Source organism: Mytilus galloprovincialis, chromosome 14 (genome assembly GCF_965363235.1).
Source record: "Mytilus galloprovincialis chromosome 14, xbMytGall1.hap1.1, whole genome shotgun sequence".
In the NCBI taxonomy this organism is placed as follows: Eukaryota; Metazoa; Mollusca; class Bivalvia; order Mytilida; family Mytilidae; genus Mytilus; species Mytilus galloprovincialis.
The window spans coordinates 18835032-18857982 of record NC_134851.1 but is presented as its reverse complement, the minus strand read 5'-3'; the positions used below and the strand labels follow the sequence as shown (position 1 = coordinate 18857982).

Here is a 22951-nt window from a genome sequence, read left to right as displayed (position 1 = left end):
TAATATTTCAACGACACTTTTAGTACTGCTTTTTATTTCTTGTCGGCAAGTTTTAATTGCTAGCGGAAGCCTAAGTGTTTCTAAATGAATATCAATCGTCCATAGGAACACTAGTCAATTTGGATAGGAATCGAACGCACTGCATAATGGATTGAACCAAAAACCTCAGTGTTGACAAAGTGGTACTACTTAGACTACTCGGTCACCGATGCCTATCAATTTATTAATTGAAGCAATGCGATAATTGTTTTCTTTCATTCAGTGAACCCACTTAATTCAAAACACACACAGTGCATGATCAAATTGAGAATTGAACGGGGAATGTGTCAAAGAGACAACAACCCGACCAAAGAGAAGAAAACAGCCGAAGACCATCAATGGGTCTGCAAAATAGCAAAAAAATCTCGCACCCGGAGGCGGGCTCCAGCTAGCCTTTAGATCAAAGTGTGTGCTAGTTCAGCGAAAATGGAGTCATTTTAAACTCCAAAAACATATAAATGAACCAATACGAAAAAAACCATAAAAGACTAACAAAGTCCAGAGATTCCTGACTCGGAACAGGCGGGAAAATGTGGCGGCATTAAAATTATTATAAATTTAGGAAGATGGTGTATGAGTGCCAATGGGACAACTCTCCATCCAAGTCACAATTTATAAAAGTAAACCATTATTGGTCAAGTTACGGTCTTCAACAGTATTTTACTATTTTATAGATCCTTACTCAATGTTTTATACTATTTTATCTTTGTATTTCGCCGTTTCAGAATCTAATGCATCCTGGGTAATAATTTCAAAAGTGTACACCAAAACGTCGTGATTGGTTAATAATGTCATAAACAATTGCAATGGAAATTCAACCAATGACGTGACGTTATTTTCGTTTTGGGGTACACCAAAACGTCGTGATTGGTTAATAATGTCATAAACAATTGCAATGGAAATTCAACCAATGACGTGACGTTATTTTCATTTTGGGGTACGAACAATGAAATTACCCATGATTCTTTGTTTTATAAGTGTTCCATCAAGAATGCGATACTACACCAGAAGTTAGGCACGTTGATTCAGCACCACTCGATAAGATATATATATATTAACATGGACATGAATAAAGAGTAATTCAAAGTGTAATATTTCGTTAGTGAAGAACTCGCAAAATATCTAGATATAAACATAGGAGATTTGGGAGGCGTCAACTAGAAACCCCAAAAAATAACCAACACCTGCCGTTCGTTTAACCGTCTTCAAAAACAGACAGCAAACCTGAAGACTACGTGCAAACTTCTTGCTCTTAATTGTCCTGAATTTAAATCAGATGTAAACTGAAGTTGTAATACACAAAAATCAAACAAAATCATATTTTTATAAATTCATAGCGTTTGCACCTTTTTAATCTGTAACCGTTTTTATCGTTATTTTTCGGGTCAAGTTAGTTTAAACATATTTTATTGTTCAAAACAAATGGATTAGACACAAGTTTTTCAACTTAGTTCCGTCTTCTCCATAATATACATGAATATACATTATATTATATAACACATTACTTAAATTTGTATTTTTCTAATAAGCATGAAGGCATGAAAAATAATTAAATAAATCACAACTATTGCTATTATAATATTTATACACAAAAAATAATAGAAACGGCTCAATGGATATCAAACGTTCTTATTTTGAATAATGAGGCCCCTCATGGGGGGGGGGGGGGTCCTAGTAATCACATAATCACCATTTTTTTGCCAATATAATCACATAATCATTAAATATTTGCTTATCTTTAGTAATCAAATAATCATAAACTAAAAATACAGTCCTAGGTAATCAAATAATCATGAAATATTTGGCTTAATAATCAAATAATCATTAAAAAAACGGCCAAGTAATCACATAATCAAAATCCCCATGAGGGCCCTCAATAATCAAACACACCCAAACGATCGGTCTAAAGGGAAAACACCTACTGTTACTAGTGTGTTTTTCAATGACTTTCTATAATATTTACCTGTATAAGTTGTAAAAGTAACATGCAATATTGTGAATATATATAATTGTGATACGGACATTAAATTCTGACGTTAAAAATGCGGATAATGGGATGACAAGAACATAGATTTAATGTAAGTATCGTTTTTGTATTAACTTCAATAATTGAAATCCATTGAGGCGAAACATTATGTTAACCGTTATGAACAACAAATCGATCACTCGAACAATGCATCGTCTGTACTGTAGACTAGTAAATAAAACAATAACCAGCAAGGTTGTTATCAGAGTGAGAAACGTTGAGTTTCTTTTATATATTTATGTACTGCAGAAAATATTACAAAATTGTATTTTGTATCTAAGTTGTCATTACCAAACAATAACAAATCAATTGTAACAGGAATGTCTAAGTGGGTCAGTTCAGTAAGCATAACATTTCTTTGCGATGCAAAGTTATTACAATATAATAAATAGTGTTCAACACTTTCACTAGTGTACCCACATGCACAATATGCATCATGTACTAAATTGGCCTTGTTTAAATCTGCGCTTAGTGCACTGCACTTGTTGCGTAGCCTTGCATGTAATATAGATAGCAGTCTATCTCCATAAAAATAGTAACTAGGAGGTTTTACATTATGAAAATACAGTTGTTGCAATTGTAACTTGAAAGAAAAGAAAGTAGGAATTTGACGAATATGCAAATCTAATTCATTCCACAATGTAATAGAAGATGGAAAAAAAGACTGTTGATAAACTGATAGACGATTCAATGGTATATTAATGTTATGTCTATTTCGCAGGTTATAATTATTAGTATCTGATACATACGGAGGAACCAACACTTGTAAATAATCCGGTGTTTGGTTATTTACAATTTTATAAAACATGGTCAGTTTTTTAACTTCCCTTCTGACACTTAATTTCTCCCATCCCGTCTCTCTATAAATAGAGTTGATACTAGCATAACATGGTAAACCGGTAACTACGTGCAGCTTCAATCTGAATCTTTTCTAACCTTTCGGAATTAATTCGCCCACAGTTGTCCCAAACTTCAGATGAATATTCCAAAATAGGACGAATAAAAATCATATAAATCTTTTCAAGATATTCCCTTTTTAGTCTAAATTTTAGTTTCCTCAGTACATTTACTTGTTTTGACGTCTTCTCTGTCGGTTTATCAACATGTTTATTCCATTTACAGTCACTACTAAAAATAATACCTAAATGTTTATGTGTATCTACAGGAGCTATTGAGACTCCACCAAAATCAAAAGTAAGGACGTTCTGCATATTCCTAGTATTAAAAATCATGATATCTGTTTTATTAGGATTAAATTTTAGCATCCACTTTTCAGACCAATTTTGCAAATTATCTAAATCAATATTTATTAAAGTGTTGAGACTTGTAACATCGGGTGCAGTATGGCCAATAGATGTGTCATCAGCAAAAAGTCTACTGAACCCACTTAGATCATCTGCAATGTCATTTATGAAAAATCAAAAATAATAATGGACCCAGTACCGATCCCTGGGGCACACCAGCTCTTAAACAGCCCAATGTGGATAGTGAATCTTTCATAACCACTCTTTGTGACCGTCCCGATAAGTAACTTTTCAACCAACATAATAAATCCCCTTTAATGCCATATTTTTCGAGCTTATATAAAAGACCTTTGATCCAAACTGTATCAAAAGCTTTACTTATGTCCACAAATGTTATACTAGTAAGTTGTTTAGTGACTTTATAATATGGTTATACAACTCAATCATTTGATGGGTAGTAGAATATCCAGGAATGAATCCTGATTGAAACTTGTATAATAGATTATGTGAATGCAAATGATTAAAAATATTTTTAAAAACTATTTTTTCCAGAAGTTTGCTCACACAAGATAATAAAGAGACAGGTCTATAATTTGAGGGCAAAGATCTATCACCACTTTTAAATAATGAAATAACATGTGCAATTTTCCACTGGTTTGGGAATATTTTATCCCGTAATGACCTATTGAATAATAAACATAATGATTTTGAAATTTGATTTCTGACAGCAAGTAACATTCTGTTGCTTATAATATCAGGCCCCACCGCTTTATCAACATCAAGTGTGGAAATCATATCGTGCACGTCTTGTTCACTAACTACAATCGATGACAGAAAATCAGCACAACGATCGTTAAAGGCCGGTAAATCCTTATCTGGATTCTCCAAATTAGCTATAGAACAGAAATATTTATTCAAAATTTCAGACTTTTCAGAGCTCTCATATGCCAAATTATAATTTTGATTCGGATCCTTCAAAGGTGGAACGTCATGAACAGGCCTGTCGCTTTTAATGTGCATATTAATAATCTTCCAATACTGTTTCGGATTCGCTTGTTTGATTTCATCTAAATTTTCATTTAAACTGGCGTAAAAATGTTTTTTAGCCTGCTTTTTCATGTTATTTACTTTGTTTCGCTGTTGCTTAAACTTAAGTTCAGCGAAAGATGATTTCAAACGTAGAAATAATTTACGAAATCTGTCGCGCTTGCGCATTTCACGACGCAAGTTAGAATTATATCAAATTTTGTCATTACATCGCACTACAACTTCTCGTGTAGGTATACACTTTGATGCTATGTCAAGGAGTGAATTAGTGAAATTAGTGCAAGCAACATTCATGTTATCTGCATCAGAAATCAAATGCTCCCAATTGGTCCTTGATACCTTTTGATTCATGAGGTCAAAATCCCCATTTTTATAATCCCAAATCTTCCGCTTATAAGTACGACTACTTGTAAATCCGCAATTAATTGTGACATATGTTCCATCGTGATCACTGATCTCTCTATCAATAGGTACCGTGTCTTTATCGACAACAGGTATCGAATCTGTCACTAAACGTTACCTGTACGTGTATCAAAGTGCGTCGGCTTATCTATAATGTTAATGGGGCTGTTAATGAAAACAATATCTCTTATATTTGACGATATATCTGACATGAAATTTTTGTTCAGATCACCCAAACAAATTATACTATTATTTTCATCTAAGGCCCTTTTCAACATCATATCAGAAACAAACTGAAGACTGTCGCTCTGATCTATAATTAATATTAATCAGTATTGATCGAAGTTTCGTTTTTAATTCGAATCACATACTTTCAACTTCATCATGTTCTAAATCAACACGACGAACAATATTAATTAAACTTTTATAATACATAATTATGCCTCCGCCATTGGCATTCCGGTCTTTTCGAACTGGTATCTCAAAACCAAATAATGATATATCGAAATCAGTAACGTTAACATCTAAATGTGATTCGGTAAAAAATACTATATCGAAATCTTCAATTATGTCAGTAATATAATTCAGTTTGTTTCTAGGCTTCTAATATTACCGTGGAAAATTGACAATGTTTTTTTCGGGCGGGTCTGGTGTGCCTCCTGGACCAGGATTACTTTCTATATCGCCACATATTAACAATAAGCTATATAACAACATATTAAATGATACAATACCAGAATATGATTTGTATTTACTTAGTATCCACAACTTACATTTCTCCAAATTTACACGTATTTCAAAAAGTACATCATTAAAACTAACAGTATGTTTAATAACTGTTTTTACACAGCCAGAGCTCAGTTTGCAATAAAACAGACCTATTGATATTCTGTGTGCAACAATATCTCTACCCATTGTCGAATACAAAGTATTATAATATTAAAAAATAGGACCGTTTTAAGACATTTAAAGAATACAAACAATAGCACTTCGAATGATCAAAATTGAGTTTTTCAACGGCATTACATGCTGTAACAATTATGTACAAATTGAGGTATAACAACGTTAAAGTTGAACACATTGAAAAAAAGGGGGGGGGGGTGGTGGTTGCAAAATTGAACGTTTGTAATAATCTGATAAATATCATTTCTATTGATGAGATAAACAAAAGTTATATATGTATTAATGATGTTCATGTACTATCGAAATGTGACTTATTCAGCTCCAGCTAAACAATAAATAATTTCCACAGTAGTTTAAGAATGTATTCAGTTCAGGATTAGGAATGCTTGTGAAATTTTCGTACTCCTTGAGTTTTTCATACTATACAGGGTAAAAAGTAAAATCACAAAAATACTGAACTTAGGGGGAAATTCAAAACGGAAAGTCCCATATAAAATGGCAAAATCAAAAGCTCAAACACATCAAACGAATGAATAACAACTGTCATATTCCTGACTTGGTACAGGGTAAACTATTATCACCCGCATTTCCTTTAATAGAAGACTTCAATAGCTCATGCAATGTCATTACCAAAATTTAATCAGATTCTACATTTTTTTTACATACGTTTTGAGACCCAAATAATGTCAATGCTTGATTCAAGTTTAAAGTTTGAGACAGCGTTTTCCCGCCATTTAAAAAAAAAAGTCAAATACTGTTAAAAGGAGTTCCATAACCTACGATATTTTAAACTTATTTTGTTTCTTAAATAATGCTCTCCTGACCTATGCATCATTTTTATATTCTAGATTTTTTTAATTCGTACATCCTTAAACAAAATCAAATATCCTTATTTCAAATTCAAATGTTGATAAAATATGTATAGATTATAGGGTTTAAACAATATATCACATCAAATCCGAATAAAAGGTGTTTTATTCGAAAATATAGGGTACTGACTTGTCATACTTTTCGTCAGAAAAAAACAACAGTTGCAAGAACTACTAGTAGAAGTGAAGAATAATTGAACATCATTATATGTAATATGTAAACTTTACACCATAACCAATATCCAACCATTGTCTTTGTATTGTTGTTTACATTCAATCTATTTGATCGGGGTAAGTGGACATGTGGTCTGGATGCAATACGCAATGACAGATGTTAAAAGTATGTTTTAAAATGTGACACGCACCTTCCAATTTATTGACGAGCTTTTGATAAAACAGCTCATGTTAAAGAATCTAAAGAAATAAACAGTGAAAGAATTTCTAAGTGGTGGCAGCCCTTTTCACACAACGCTACGCTAAATGACCAAAGATGAAAATTATCATTCGTCATAGAAAAATAATGGAGAGGACATTTACCTTGAAAGATTAAAAATTGAAATAAATCAAACAATTGAAAATTTTATATTCTTGTTCCGACTATAATCATATGTTTTATTTTTATTTTACAGTATTTCTTTCAAGAATGCGATACAACTCCAGTGGTTCGTCATGTGAATTCAAATGGCATCGAGAGGATACATGTGCTAACATGGACTTAGAATAAAAACAAATTAGTACATATGTTACCTTTTATTGTATTAGAAACGATATATTTTACCCGTTTATGCATTTCAGAATACTTTTTTAATGAATAAAAAAAACCAGAGGAAATTACAGTGATCAAATATAATGACCGGCTGTCTCTCTGATAACGAATGTATCACAACACATGCCAATTCAGACTCGGCGAAATTTTCATGACGTTGTAACATCATTATGTTTGGAGGACGTGTTTTTAAAGAAACGATCTACATTCCCAGGGGTACAAACTTTGCACCTCTTCTTGATTAATTTGTTTCTTTTATCAACATCAGGCTGGCCTAAAACAGACTTAGGAAAATAGAAAAAGAAGTTAGCAGTATCCTTTAACTTCAATTTCCGCTATTGTGACAAAAACGTTGACATTGACAATGAAGGTCGGTTGAAAACAGAATTCAGTTGTAAACTTTCATTTTCTATGTAGCAATATTCAAGCAGCCAACGTAATATATATATACAAATTATCCAAGGGCTTGTTTTTTCTATCATGATTTCTTTGGTAGATGGTTGCTGCTCACAAGGAAGCTATCACTACAAAGTGCTCAGAGTCTGAATTGACCAGTTTTTGTGCTCGACCAGTAAAATCGAGCACACATTTTACTCGACTAGTCTCGACATTGTCTCGACTGGACTTAACTGTACTTAAGTGTACTCAACTAGGTCTCGACTTTACTTAATTAGTCTGAAATGGTCTTGACCAAGGCTCGACCTGTCTCGACTCAGTCTGAACCAGTCTTGATCTGTCTCGACGAGTCTCGACTCAGTCTGAACCAGTCTCGACCTGTCTCGACTAGTCTCGACTCAGTCTGAACCAGTGTCGACCTGTCTCTACTAGTCTTGACCTTCAAATTTAGTTTTGAATAGTATAAAGAAGCCCATCTAACTAGATTAAATATTGATCTTACAAAATTCAAGCTTATTATGTAGTTTGATTACTGGCTTTGAAATAAAAAAAAAAAAAAAATACAATAGGTAAAAATTAAAATAATTATATAAATTCAGATAGGCATCTTTAATTTTTTTTATAACTTTTTCAAATCAACTTGGATTGTCATCAAACTATGCAGCTAACTTAGATATATATCAAGCTTACTGAATCCCATTTCATTCACTTTTTTGTTGTATTGCTGTAAAAATTAAGAATTAAAGTAATGTTGGTAAAAATGCTAGGATTTGCAATTTCAGACAAAATAGAGATAGTACACTTTAATTTTTTTTATAACTTTTTCAAATCAACTTGAAATTTCATCAAACTATGCAGCTATCTTAGATATATATCAAGCTGACTGAATCCCATTTCATTTACTTTTTGTTGTATTGCTGTAAAATTTAAGAATTAAAGTCATCTCAGTAAAAAAAGCTAGGATTTGCAATTCTGACAAAATAGAGATAGTACACTTTAATTTTTTTAATAACTTTTTCAAATCAACTTTGATTGTCATCAAACTATGCAGCTATCTTAGATATATATAAAGCTTACTGAATCCCATTTCATTTACTTTTTTGTTGTATTGCTGTAAAATTTAAGAATTAAAGTCATCTCGGTAAAAAATGCTAGGATTTGCAATTCGGACAAAATAGAGATAGTACACTTTAATTTTTTTAATAACTTTTTCAAATCAACTTGGACTTTCATCAAACTATGCAGCTATCTTAGATATATATCAAGCTTAATGAATCCCATTTCATTTACTTTTTTGTTGTATTGCTGTAAAATTTAAGAATTAAAGTCATCTGGTAAAAAATGCTAGGATTTGCAATTCGCACAAAATAGAGATAGTACACTTTAATTTTTTTAATAAGTTTTTCAAATCAACTTGGACTTTCATCAAACTATGCAGCTATCTTAGATATATATCAAGCTTACTAAATCCCATTTCATTTACTTTTTTGTTGTATTGCTGTAAAATTTAAGAATTAAAGTAATGTTTGTAAAAAAAAGCTAGGATTTGCAATTCGGACCAAATGGAGCTACTACACTTTATTTTTTTTAATAACTTTTTCAAATCAACTTGGATTTTCATCAAACTATGCAGCTATCTTAGATATACATCAAGCTTACTGAATCCCTTTTCATTTACTTTTTTGTTGTATTGCTGTAAAATTTAAGAATTAAAGTCATCTAGGTAATAAAAAAAGCTAGGATTTGCAGTTTTGACAAAATAGAGATAATACACTTTAATTTTTTAAATAACTTTTTCAAATCAACTTGGATTTTCATCAAACTATGCAGCTATCTTAGATATACATCAAGCTTACTGAATCCCATTTCATTTACCTTTTTGTTGTATTGCTGTAAAATTTAAGAATTAAAGTCATCTAGGTAAAAAAAAAGCTAGGATTTGCAGTTTTGACAAAATAGAGATAATACACTTTAATTTTTTCATAACTTTTTGAAATCAACTTAGATTTTCATCAAGCTCTATAACTATCTTTGCAATATTCTTGCTAAATATCTTACTAAACCATAATTTGTTAATTAGTTTGGTGTATTTCTGCCAAATTTAAGAATTTAATTAATCTACATGTAGGTCAAAAAGCTTTGATATTAGAAACATATCTTTCCTTAAATATAAATGATATTAATTTGATGTTTTAACAAAAAAACGTGTCTTGTTTAAGATTTCATAACTTTTTCAAATCAGCTTAAACAAAATAAACACCTTTTTTTTTTGTAAAACAAAAATTTAATATCATGAACTTTCATAACAATCCTTGATAACCTTTTAAAAAAAGAAATGTGTTCCAAAAATACAGTAAATTTTTTGTCAAATTTAATGACATGGCACTATACATGGTTTAATTACATCAGTACACCTGAGTTTTACAGGTAAAAAGAAAGCCATACTTTTCTTAAACTCGTGTATTACTTATCTAGAAAATTAAAAAAGCCTTGCAATTTAGATTCAACAGGATGTTGCAACTTTGAATAAATTTTATTTAGAATTTAAAACTCTCTGGTAGATGTGATCTGTTATAGGGTAGTTTTTGTATTTAAAGTTTTTTATGTCGTTTTTGGAAAACATTTTATTTTGATTTTATTAAAAGGAAAATTGTAAAATTATTATGTCAGGTAAATTTTGTTCTGTCAGCATGTCACTAATTACTCAAGTCAAAAGTAATATAATTAACTTATCTTTTAATTGGCTTAATTAAATTGACACTATTCTTAGCTTTTACCTTTGGCAGTTTTGTAGTAAATTTTGATTACTCAAATTACATAGATTTATAGTTAGTAATACTCGTCATAATTTGAGCTCTTACTAGGTGTGCTATAAATTGTACAGTCAACGTTTTGAAATCAATTGAAGTCACGATGTAGTCACAATGTAGTCATGATGTAGTTGCCAGTGTAGTCTCTTCGGTGTGATCCAGATAGGAGTGCTTCAAAAGCCAACCAGGCTCAGCTACTCAGGAGAAACCCGTACTCTAAAAACAGCTCAACGCAACTGTAATCGTTCAACCAGACAACATCAACTTAGAATATTTGGAACATTTTGGACTTTAACTTTAAACTGTGAATTGGATTAGTGAAATTAGTGACTTTATTAATTGGAACATTTGAACTTTATTTGTTTGTAAATTGTTTTGGCATCATTATTAGTATTTGGACCTGTTACTATATAAAACTGTTACAACTTGCTGCTTGCTTTATAGTTTTGCCTGCCATTGCTTAAGTCTTGTGAAAGACTGACCCACTGTGCCTTGGGCTGTGCATGTTCGATAGTCCCCCTTAAACTCGACGTGCATTGGCTCTTGGTGACAGATTTGGTGGCGGGCCCGTTGGCATCATTTCGATCCATTTAGCTTTGGCATGGCATTATTATTCGCAACAGCTTTCAAAATTACTTTTAAATTATCTACTTACAAAATTTGTGAAGGAATTTCATAAATAAAATTCAACTGAAGGAACAGCAGAGAATGAGAATCAACTATTGAAGCTAAGTAACTTATTGAAATATTATTCATTATTCTATCTTTACGGTTATATTTTAATTTTCAAGTTTCAGCAAATATTGTGCAAGATTGAATCAAAATAGATTAAAAATAAAAATTAGTTTTAAATCTGTAAAAGTTATTGGTAGTATTCAAATGATTTTTTTTTCATAGTCTACCATTTACAGAAGTCTAATTATAATCTTGTTTAGTTTCAGTTTTCAACTTTAAAAGTTGCTGTACCAAAGTTGGCAAACTATTTGAGAAGAAAGACAACTGCAGTGTGTGAACAAAATAGTACTACTACAGAGACTAAAGATAAGTAGCTTTTGAAATAATAATATTCATAATTATTCTCGAAATTAAATTGCTAGTTATCAAAGCAAAAAGTTTCTTCAAAGAAAAGTTGTGAATATATATAAATTATTGAGACTGCTAATAAATTTAAGACATTGTGTAGTTTTACATACATTTTATGTAGCATATTGCTTTTTATTCTGTGAATAGATTGTATCTAAAATAGTCAAATTCTTTTAATAGTGTAGTAATCATGGGAAAGAGAAGAATTAAGAACATATGGTGCCACAGAAGATCCAAATGTGCAAGCCTTTCTACCTTAACAGCAGAGAATTTATTGTCAAAGAAGAACACACTGGACACAGAATCAGCATCACATCTTTAGAAATAGCAAAGACAGTTAGGGCAGAAAGCTTTCAACACCGGGTTCAAAGATCGATATCTACTCCATACAGTTGTCAGAAAATGCCAAGAAAATAACTTGTCATCCAATTGCCACTTTCTGCGGAAACATCGTGACCAGATACTGAAGTCCTGCATGCATGACCACTTGAAGAATGTCATGTTTTCTTGATCGAACGTTTGCTGCCATTTTATTAAAGTACCTCTGGATTATCAGTTTACTTGATAGTAAATAAACCAGTAGATTCAAACTTGTAGAGTGTGTTAGCCGAGAGAATGTACCTTCAAATCAAGACCATGACTTTTGTTAGACACAGCAACCAACAGTCATGACAATAGTTAGAATAAAAAGATACAGGGGTAAAATATTATAACGAAAGAGTGAATGTAATTTGGACTTAATTTTATAATGATAATTATCTGTTTTAAAGATTTCGAGATTTAGTGTTTTTTGGATAGTTTTTGTGAGTATTAATAATGTAGTAATCAGAAGATTTTTTGTTTGTTGATGCTTTAGAAAAAGAAAAAAAAAAGGAGTGTGTAATTGAAATGATGTAGACTTTATTACAAGGTATATTCTTTTTTCATTATTCATTAAAAGAAAACTGCCTTACCATTGTGTCCAACTAATATAGTAAATATATATATTGTGGATGTCTTGAATGTATATGCTTAATATAAATAGCAATGTTTTTTTTTATCAATGTTTGTATGATTTCTTTTTGTGATTCTTTAGCTTGTGAATGTACTGGTAAATTTTCAAATGGTGTATAGCTGGATTGACCACTCAGTTTTACACCATGCACTTGTATAAGACTTGGTCATCTTGTGCAAGTTGCACCCAGTATGTTTGTGTAGGAGGATGAGTGTCTGTGTTTTATCTTCTTTTTAAATATGTAATGTTCTATGTGTTATTCTGTTTTATGTAATCATAATAACTTATTATCAACTTAAGTTAATTTTCAGGTTTTATATTGTATTTTCTTTTTAAATCAACTGCATTCTTTGTGATAATCTTTTGTTTTTTTAATGTTTGAGGACAAACATATTTGAGCGGAGGGAAATATGTTATAGGGTAGTTTTTGTATTTAAAGTTTTTTATGTCGTTTTTGGAAAACATTTTATTTTGATTTTATTAAAAGGAAAATTGTAAAATTATTATGTCAGGTAAATTTTGTTCTGTCAGCATGTCACTAATTACTCAAGTCAAAATTAATATAATTAACTTATCTTTTAATTGGCTTAATTAAATTGACACTATCCTTAGCTTTTACCTTTGGCAGTTTTGTAGTAAATTTTGATTACTCAAATTACATAGATTTATAGTTAGTAATACTCGTCATAATTTGAGCTCTTACTAGGTGTGCTATAAATTGTACAGTCAACGTTTTGAAATCAATTGAAGTCACGATGTAGTCACAATGTAGTCATGATGTAGTTGCCAGTGTAGTCTCTTCGGTGTGATCCAGATAGGAGTGCTTCAAAAGCCAACCAGGCTCAGCTACTCAGGAGAAACCCGTACTCTAAAGACAGCTCAACGCAACTGTAATCGTTCAACCAGACAACATCAACTTAGAATATTTGGAACATTTTGGACTTTAACTTTAAACTGTGAATTGGATTAGTGAAATTAGTGACTTTATTAATTGGAACATTTGAACTTTATTTGTTTGTAAATTGTTTTGGCATCATTATTAGTATTTGGACCTGTTACTATATAAAACTGTTACAACTTGCTGCTTGCTTTATAGTTTTGCCTGCCATTGCTTAAGTCTTGTGAAAGACTGACCCACTGTGCCTTGGGCTGTGCATGTTCGATAGTCCCCCTTAAACTCGACGTGCATTGGCTCTTGGTGACAGATTTTTTTAATAAGTTTGCCCCAAGCAGAAGGTATTGCTTTATAAATCACCACAAATCAGAAGAACTATTTTAATAATTTCTTTAATTTTTCTTTGCTTTTTGATATATTTATATGATATATATATATCAAAAGGAATAAAACATTTAAGGAATTATATAACTAATTTATATATACTTTTTCCAAAATTATGAGGAAAGATATATTTCTAATATTGTAGCTTTTTGACCTACATGTAGATTAATTAAATTCTTAAATTTGACAGAAATACACCAAACTAAATAATAACCTATGGTTCAGTAAGATTGATACATCACTAAGGTAGCTATATAGTTTGAATAAAATCCAAGTTGATTTGAAAAAGATATTAAAAAGTTTAAAGTGTACCATCTCTATTTTGTCAAAACTGCAAATCCTAGCTTTTTTTACCCCAATTAAATTAATTCTTAAATTTGACAGCAATACACCAATATAAATACCAACCTGGGATTCAGTAAGATTATTACATTGCCAAGGTAGCTATATAGTTAGAATAAATCCAAGTTGATTTGAAAAAATTATTAAAAAAATTAAAGTGTACTATCTCTATTTTGTTTGAACTGCAAATTCTAGCTTTTTTTTACCTAGATTAATTAAATTCTTAAATTTGACGGCAATTCAACAAAAAACAAAATAACCTGGGATTCAGTAAGCTTGATGTATATCTAAGATAGCTGCATAATTTGATGAAAATCCAAGTTGATTTGAAAAAGTTATTAAAAAATTTAAAGTGTACTATCTCTATTTTGTCCAAACTGCAAATCCTAGCTTTTTTTTACCTAGATGACTAATTCTTAAGTTTTACAGCAATACACCAAAAAAGTAAATGAAATGGGATTAAGTAAGCTTGATATATATCTAAGATAGCTGCATAGTTTGATGACAATCCAAGTTGATTTGAAAAAGTTATTAAAAAAATCAAAGTGTACTACATGTATCTCTATTTTGTCCAAATTGCAAATCCTAGCTTTTTTTACAGAGATGATTTTAATTCTTAAATTTTACAGCAATACAACAAAAAAGTAAATGAAATGGGATTAAGTAAGCTTGATATATATCTAAGATAGCTGCCTAGTTTGATGAAATTCCAAGTTGATTTGAAAAAGTTATAAAAAAAATTAAAGTGTACTATCTCTATTTTGTCCAAAATTGCAAGTCCTAGCATTTTTTACCAACATTACTTTAATTCTTAAATTTTACAGCAATACAACAAAAAAGTGAATGAAATGGGATTCAGTAAGCTTGATATATATCTAAGTTAGCTGCATAGTTTGATGACAATCCAAGTTGATTTGAAAAAGTTATAAAAAAAATTAAAGATGCCTATCTGAATTTTTATAATAATTTTTATTTTTACCTATTGTTAAATTTTTTTTTTATTTCACAGCCAGTAATCAAACTATATAATAAGCTTGAATTTTGTAAGATCAATATTTAATTAAGTTCGATGGGCTTCTATATACTAGTCAAAACTAAATTTGAAGGACAAGACTAGTCGAGACTGGTTCAGACTGAGTCGAGACTGGTCGAGACAGGTCGAGACTGGTTCAGACTGAGTCGGGACAGGTCGAGCCTTGGTCAAGACCATTTCAGACTAATTAAGTAAAGTCGAGACCTAGTCGAGTACACTTAAGTACAGTGAAGTCCAGTCGAGACAATGTCGAGACTAGTCGAGTAAAATGTGTGCACGATTTTACTGGTCGAGCACAAAAACTGGTCAATTCAGACTCTGAGCAGTTTGTAGTGTATTAAACCAAGAGTTCTAAGTGTTGAAGTTGAAGTCATCCCTTTGTCAGTTTTACGGACATTTTCACGAGTTGGTTACCGTTATGGAATATCCGTTTCACAGACGATAACGGATATTTTTCTAATGCCGTAACTACTATCACGTCCCCTTGTCCCGAATGTGATCTATCGAACAAGGATAATTGCCTGGTTTCTATTGACATGAGCAACATGACGGATGCCACATATCGAAGAAGATCTTCTTACCCTTCCAAAGCACATGAGATTACCACAGGTTTTGCTCAGTCCTTGGTTTTCTATGTTGTGTGTGTTAACTATTGTTTGTCTGTTCGTTTTTTTTTTTCTTATCTAGCCATTGAGTTGTGAGTTTATTTTCGACTTTTGAGTTTAAATGTCCCTTTGGTATCTTTCGACTTTCTTTTGAGGAAAACACACTCAGGAAATATATCATATCAAACAACTTACTTATCCATGATCAAGAAAACATGCCTTATGTAAGTTCTAACACAGGTCAACAATTATTAGAATTAGAATTTTAACAATATATAATCATTTGACAAAAGTTTTCGTTGGATTCAAACTTTTGAAGAATTATTGGCTTTTAAAACTAAAACTTATTCCAGCAGAGAACGAATACAACGGCTAAATGTTATGTTGCGTAGTTTCAAGATTGGATGCAAATGGATTTTGATTGATTATCTGGTTATGTACGATAGGGATGAATTTCACATGAATTGTGTAATATTAAGTCGTTGAACACATCGTATAATGGTAGTTTTAGTTGTAATTGAATAATTGGTAACACAATTACAACGTATGAATAAAAATGAAAAGCAAAAGCTTCATATAAATTTCTCTTTTTAAATTGTCTTGATATCTTTTACTGTCTGTTCTCGGTGGTATTAGTAGCAGAGTATCTAGAACTCATTTGGTACAGATATCCAAAAACGGATATTGTTTCATTGAAATGTGCTGTTAAAAGGTTTCAACTATTTAGAACGGTTAAGGAGTGTTTCTACTCAGGCATATCTTCTCTTCCTTGTCTGTGTTCGGCTTTACGGGTTTTCCTTTTGTGGATTTATATGCTCTCCAACGTTTGGATTTTCAAATATACTGGCTTTTAGCGTCACTAAAAAGACATAGGTGTTCAAATTCACATTCGTTGCATTTATAATGGTATCGTCGATCTAATTAGAATGCTTAAACGAGCAAATTTTCTTAAAAACTGTTTAAATGTATTTCACCTTAAATTAAGGTTCAATATTGGATGTTAATTGCTTTGTGGTATAGTTTTGGTTACATTGGGAATTGTGTGTCGTGTATGATGGAGAGGCTCAAAGTATACGGTACGATGGTGTGTGGTTCGATTGTGTAAGCATGGTGCAAGGAGTGTGGCGTAATAGTACACCATAGTAATTGTGTATCAATTAAATGGTGTATAATTTTGGGATATTGAATCGTCGACTGTACCAACTACCATTGATTTCTTTTGACATGTTGGAACAGGAAAGCTACGTCTGTGGTTATTACTGATTCTTAATTTCAAAACGACTTGTATGCAGAATTTGCCAAAACTACGAAATCGAATGTGGACAAAACTATATATATGTTTTTTTCAATCCACGAAAATTGTAAACACAAATATAAATGAATACACAGCCATTTAGGCACAACAAATATTTTTAAAAGTTATTCAATTGTGTTTCAAATGTTTATACTTTGATAATGTAGTACACTTTAACCTACGATGAAAAAATGACACATTTATATTATTAAAAATCTAGTGTTTCTTAATAAAAGTAAACCTAAAGTTGCAGAGAAAGCAAATCTTGTAGCGTATTTTTTAAACTTTGACCTACGATGAAACAATGACACAGTTATATTGTGGAACGTGATACATTTTGGCTTATCACACACTGATAATCGTGTCGTCAACTGGTTCCTACAAGTATTCAAACCAAAGTGTGTGATTTAAGACTCTAGAATATATTTATTGCATTTATTGGAAGTTATTGATTCATCACAACTGTTAGTTTTACCCTTTATCTGAAATTCACCAGTAAAACAGTAAAACCTTTCTAAACAATTTAAAATTGAAATGCTATGAGTGTTTGGGAGTCTGACTGTCAAAAGTTAATTCGAACTGATAGTATTTAATAATAACAAAATGAATAGAAACCAGAATGTACCAAACATCTACCAATGAATCAATAATCATTTATTTGCAGCAGTGCACTTGTAAATTTACGGTTTTAAATGGAAACTGTCATGCCGAAAAGTATACGATTTTTCCGAAATATGAATATATATATGTAAGAACAAGTACCAACATTTATTTCCAAAATAATACAGACTACGTCCTCTTCCACATGTAACATACGTCTCATATCATTTAGATTACATATTTGTTTTCATACGTAAATACACAGCTTTTGTATAGACTAAACTTACTAGGACGTGGATCTGCCACTGAAAGCCAAGGACTGGTTTAATTTACCGGGACATAGTTTTATATTGTACATTGAATGGAATAGTACAGCCAAATGTTTTATTCATTTAAATTTTATGTTCAAGAACACACATTAAGCATTTAACATGGCATATTTTGCTTTTAGATAACCTTTTGAATATTTCTGTTTATTTTAGATGAGAAACATAGTTTTGTTCGCTCTTCTTTGTTCTTTACCAGTAGTAGATCTCGCCGGCGGCAGTAAGTCTAATTTAGCTCATTATGAATCATTATGTGGTTCCTGCTTCTCTACATCATGTTCAACTAGGTGTTGCATAAAGCACTTTAAGTATGCAGAAAAAAAAAACATTGCGCCAATCTGACTAATACTTCTTTTAATAGATCAATAAATCTATAAATATCAAATTAAGAAAAAGCAACAGAATTTTAAGACAGACAATTATTCACTAAATTATAAATGACATTGAAACATGTTAAAAATTCAGAAATTAAAAACGTCAACCGATACATCCGTTTATTTAAGTATATTGCATGCACTTGTGTTCTTTGTTTACAAATTTCATCTTGTTTGTAAAATGTTTGTTTCTGTTACTAAAAGAGTCCATCATAGTTCACGAAGACTTTTTTCGCCATGCACATCATTCTGCAGACATATGTTGTTTTGATTTTTTCGAAACCTGTGCCATATTTTTTTTTTTTTTTTCACTGTAGTCAAATGCATTATCTGACTTTTATTAAAGTTTCTAAGTCAAATTAACAATTCAAAAGGAACTGTATAAAGCATAATTATGCTTTAATGTGATACTCTATCGACATTGCACATTGATATATATCTTAACTACATATACGTGCATCAACCTAAACTAAATATTACATTTATTTTTATTCAGATCATCATCAATATAACAATGACTGTTCAAGAGGATCAGATACATGGCAAACGTGTTATGACTGCTACTGTAATCATCATCATTCGTCTGGTATGTTTATCTACCGTTGTGAACATGAACATAATTGCACTTCTTTTCTGATCCGTAGCATCAAATGCAAACGTATTTATGAACAAAAACTAAAAAAACATAACTATGGGAAACAACTCAGCTCGACCAGTGCAGTAAATTTATATTTCTTTTATAATACAACTGTCCTCAATCACTTTGTCATCGCACCAAGAGCGCTGCAGCATACATGTCTGACAAACATATCAACAACAAAAAATATGAAATATAATTCCTTCGTATCATTAAACAATATTTACATGATATTTTTTCAAGATCTGCAGAAAAAAAAGCAATTCATAGGTTCTTTGACGGGCATGAGATCTTGATCTCTCTTCATTTATCATCCCTTTCCGACGGACTTTCATCGCAAACAATTTATAGGGAGCGTTGAAAATTTCTAGACCGGAGATCGAACCAGGAACCTTTGGGTTTGTAGTCCGATGCGCTTATCAATACACCAATACACAACGGCTTTCATAAAGTTGTTTTAAGAAGTTAACATTTGTGAAGGAACTTAACACATGATATTTTATTTAATTATCTCCCCTTTTCAGCATGCAACCACTGTAGACATTGTGATATACAATGCCCTGGTAAGTTCTATTCATACTTTAAATATGATACTTTTTCTTTTATTAATTGGCAATTAGCAAAGAAAATTTTACAAATGATTATTAAGTATTCCAAATGAGTATGTTTTACCCTTATCCTTGCTTGTACACGATTATTTTGAAAATATCTACATAGGCTCGAGGGTACAAACACATCAGCAAAAATTGAAAAATTTGTTTTACATTACAAATTGTATTTAATACTCAATTAGTTATTACTTTATGATATGGTACCAAATTCAAACAAACAAATCAATTCGTTTTGGCCCCAGAGGTCTTTTAAAATGTAAATATCATTGAAAAAGCTCCAAATTATCTCCTTATGGCGAAAAAAATTAAATAACTTTTTTAACTCATCGGTGACCTATATCTTTTTTTTTTTCAAATGAACTGAACTTATACTAAAATATTGTAAAATTTAGCAATTTCTGTGATTAAGTCCTTTATTCATTTTGATTTTACCTTTTTTTTCTTCTATTTGTTCAACAGAAAAAAAAAGTATCTGAACAAAATTGCATGAATATTTCAAAGGCAGACATTGAGCTTAAATGAACGATAACCCAGTATTTCCATTAATTATAGGATAAAGTTCATTTATAGAAAAAAACCGTGAAATCCAATATTTGAAAAACAAATTGGATTTAGACCTGCGAGCCACCTTTCGTGTGCAAGATTGAAGGCTCAATCTAAAGTTTGTTTTAGGCCGTCTTCAAACAAATATTGAACCACTGTTGCTCTCTACCTGCAAACATTCAATTTCAGTCACACAGTATCGCTGAGTTGAAAAATCTGTATTCCTATAAGCTTTTACATTTTATTGAAGATAAAACCAACCCACCAATCACTACTCATGTTCCTTTTACTACAATTGAGCCACATACCAAACTATGCGATATTGTGAAAATATTCGACGCTGTCGCAAGAAACCAGTTCATCCACAATTCAACAGCTGCAATATGTCAGAACGATAATGAACACCATGATAATGATGCTTTAGTTATGACACTGTGCAACGCACCTGGCAGTGCAAATTGGATTGAAGGAGAACAGGTAACATGATTAACATAAGCAACACGACGGGTTCCACATGTGGAGCAGGATCTGCTTACTCTTCCGGAGCACATGGGATCATCCCTAGTTTTTGGTGGGGTTCGTGTTGCTAAGTCTTTAGTTTTCTGTGTAGTGTCCTCTGTACTTTTATTTGTCTGTTTGTCTGTTTGTCTTCTTATTTTTAGCCAAAGCGTTGTCAGTTATTTTCTATCTATGAATTTGACTCTCCGTCTGGTATCTTTTGTCCCTCTTTTAATTATGGAGTGATAAATCAGTTATGGTGAAGAAATTGAAGGTCTAATTGACTGCATGATCGAAAAATAAATTGAAAAAAGCATTTACCTAAGATAAGCCGATCTCGAACAGGATCTGATTCTTGTGTGAAAAAAACGTTTCGATATCAATATTGTCCCGCGAGACAAGTTGCTGAAGTATTAAGATTTGGGGTTTCGGTCCGTATTGTCTCGTGACTAGTAAATAACCTCCACAAAGACACGGAGACGACCCTTTGGTATATCTTGTCTTTCTGCATCAGTGCTTGAATAAAAAATATGCTGCAACTAGCTAATATGGTGTCAACCGAAATTAACAATGATTATATCTGACCTATTTTAAATACAAAACGCGCTTTAGGTTACGATATAATTCAAGGTGTATGTAATTTGACTTTAACATATGATATACGATATTACCGGAAGATTTGCGACTTTAGACATCAAAGAGGCGTCGCACAGCTAACTCTAGACGATTTAAAATGCTGCTTTTGCCTTTTCTGATGTATCCATCAAAGAAGTATCACATTTCGTTATTTGTATCAATTTTGATAAAATGCCTTTTTCAACAGGTTCTGTTGAGTAGTGGTACATGCTCACAATCAGCTAAACCCTACACACCAATATTCTACCATCTTGGAAATGTAAGACGGGCAGGTATACTTATAGCATGTGATGGAAATGAGATCAGGGTAGGTGACATATATATGATTACTCTCAACTACGACAAAAAAAAACACTACTAATATCCCACAAATAATTGGGAATTTTTTTATTAGATGAAAGCTTAGAAACATGTGATCGTTACGCTTTTTTTTTCCATAAGTCAGGTACAGTATATAAACAAAATCAATGACCATTAACAACAAATAAAATCACATTGACGGTAAAAACATTACTGCACCATATAAATTGCGCATTTCGACAAAAATAACAATGCATTAATGCTCGAGGACAAACTATTAGAGAATCAAAAACTTATCAAACAAATGATGATCTTATTAACAACCAACAAAATAATATAAAGTAAAACCAAAGGTGGGCATGAAATACAATTGTATGATGAGATATGTTCCTCATTTAAATAATTTCAAGAAATATGTTACAGCAAATAATGTAAACAATGTAAATACGATAACGTAATAAGTTGGTTCCCTTTACAATATAAAGCTTCATTATTATTGTCTGATGCAAACTAGATATCCGCCTGTGTTGAAATTTATGATTTTTTTTTCTTCAATATTTCCACCAGGAATGCGATACAACCCCAGTGGTGAAGCATGTGAATCCAACGCAAATAGACAGAATACACGTGCTGACATGGAGTTAAACTTACAGAATGTTTTCAATATGTCAGATTTTATTTCATTAACAAAATTAAATAAGAGGAAATCAAATGTTGTTAATTTATCTAATATTGTTGACTCAATTTTAGATGTAGACGAAACGCGCGTCTGGCGTATAAAATTATAATCCTGGTACTTTTGATAACTATTAAAACCACCTTATAGAAAGCTCCTACTATAGCAAATACACATAGTCATTTACAGTGCAAGTACACAGACATATTTTATTGGTCTATTATGCCGGAGTACACGGAGTTTTCCACCAACTGGTCCGAGTACACAGTTATTGTCTCTTGATTTTCGTTGTCCACGAATAAAGTTCCTAGTGTGGATAGTGTGTTACCTATCAATCTTTTGTATACCCCTTCCAAATTTATTTATTCATAGTTTAAGCCTCAAACAGCAATTAGGAGTATACAATTACACTGTGAAAAAAAATTTGATTCATGAATTTTAAAGGAAAGTAGTGATTTGGTCCAGCTCAAAAAGGTTAAAAATAAGTATTTTGGACGCTGTCAAAAGATTTTAAGACCCCGGAATATAAATTTGTCCATATTTTAAGTTAGAGCCGATGAAGTTTTCTATAATTTTGATATAATTTGTCCCAAAAGTAGTAAATAACACTGTAAAAAT

The 22951-nt window shown here is 31.4% G+C and overlaps 2 protein-coding genes across 2 annotated transcripts in view; both read left to right on the top strand.

Annotated features, from left to right (window-relative positions):
* LOC143059557 (uncharacterized) overlaps window positions 1–7271 on the top strand; it is a 106301-nt gene extending 99030 nt beyond the window's left edge. Inside the window, exon 9 of the mRNA XM_076233077.1 lies at window positions 7160–7271. Within this exon, the coding sequence (XP_076089192.1) occupies window positions 7160–7249 (90 nt within the window). The 3' untranslated portion in view covers window positions 7250–7271. The remainder of the gene's footprint in view (window positions 1–7159) is intronic.
* LOC143059384 (uncharacterized) lies at window positions 1935–22413 on the top strand. Its single transcript, XM_076232875.1, has 7 exons — window positions 1935–2117; window positions 18215–18278; window positions 18929–19018; window positions 19594–19632; window positions 20474–20700; window positions 21545–21664; window positions 22408–22413. Exons 2-7 carry the CDS (start codon window positions 18215–18217, stop codon window positions 22411–22413), a joined length of 546 nt encoding a protein of 181 aa, XP_076088990.1. The 5' UTR covers window positions 1935–2117.
* The last annotated feature ends 538 nt before the right edge of the window (window positions 22414–22951 follow it).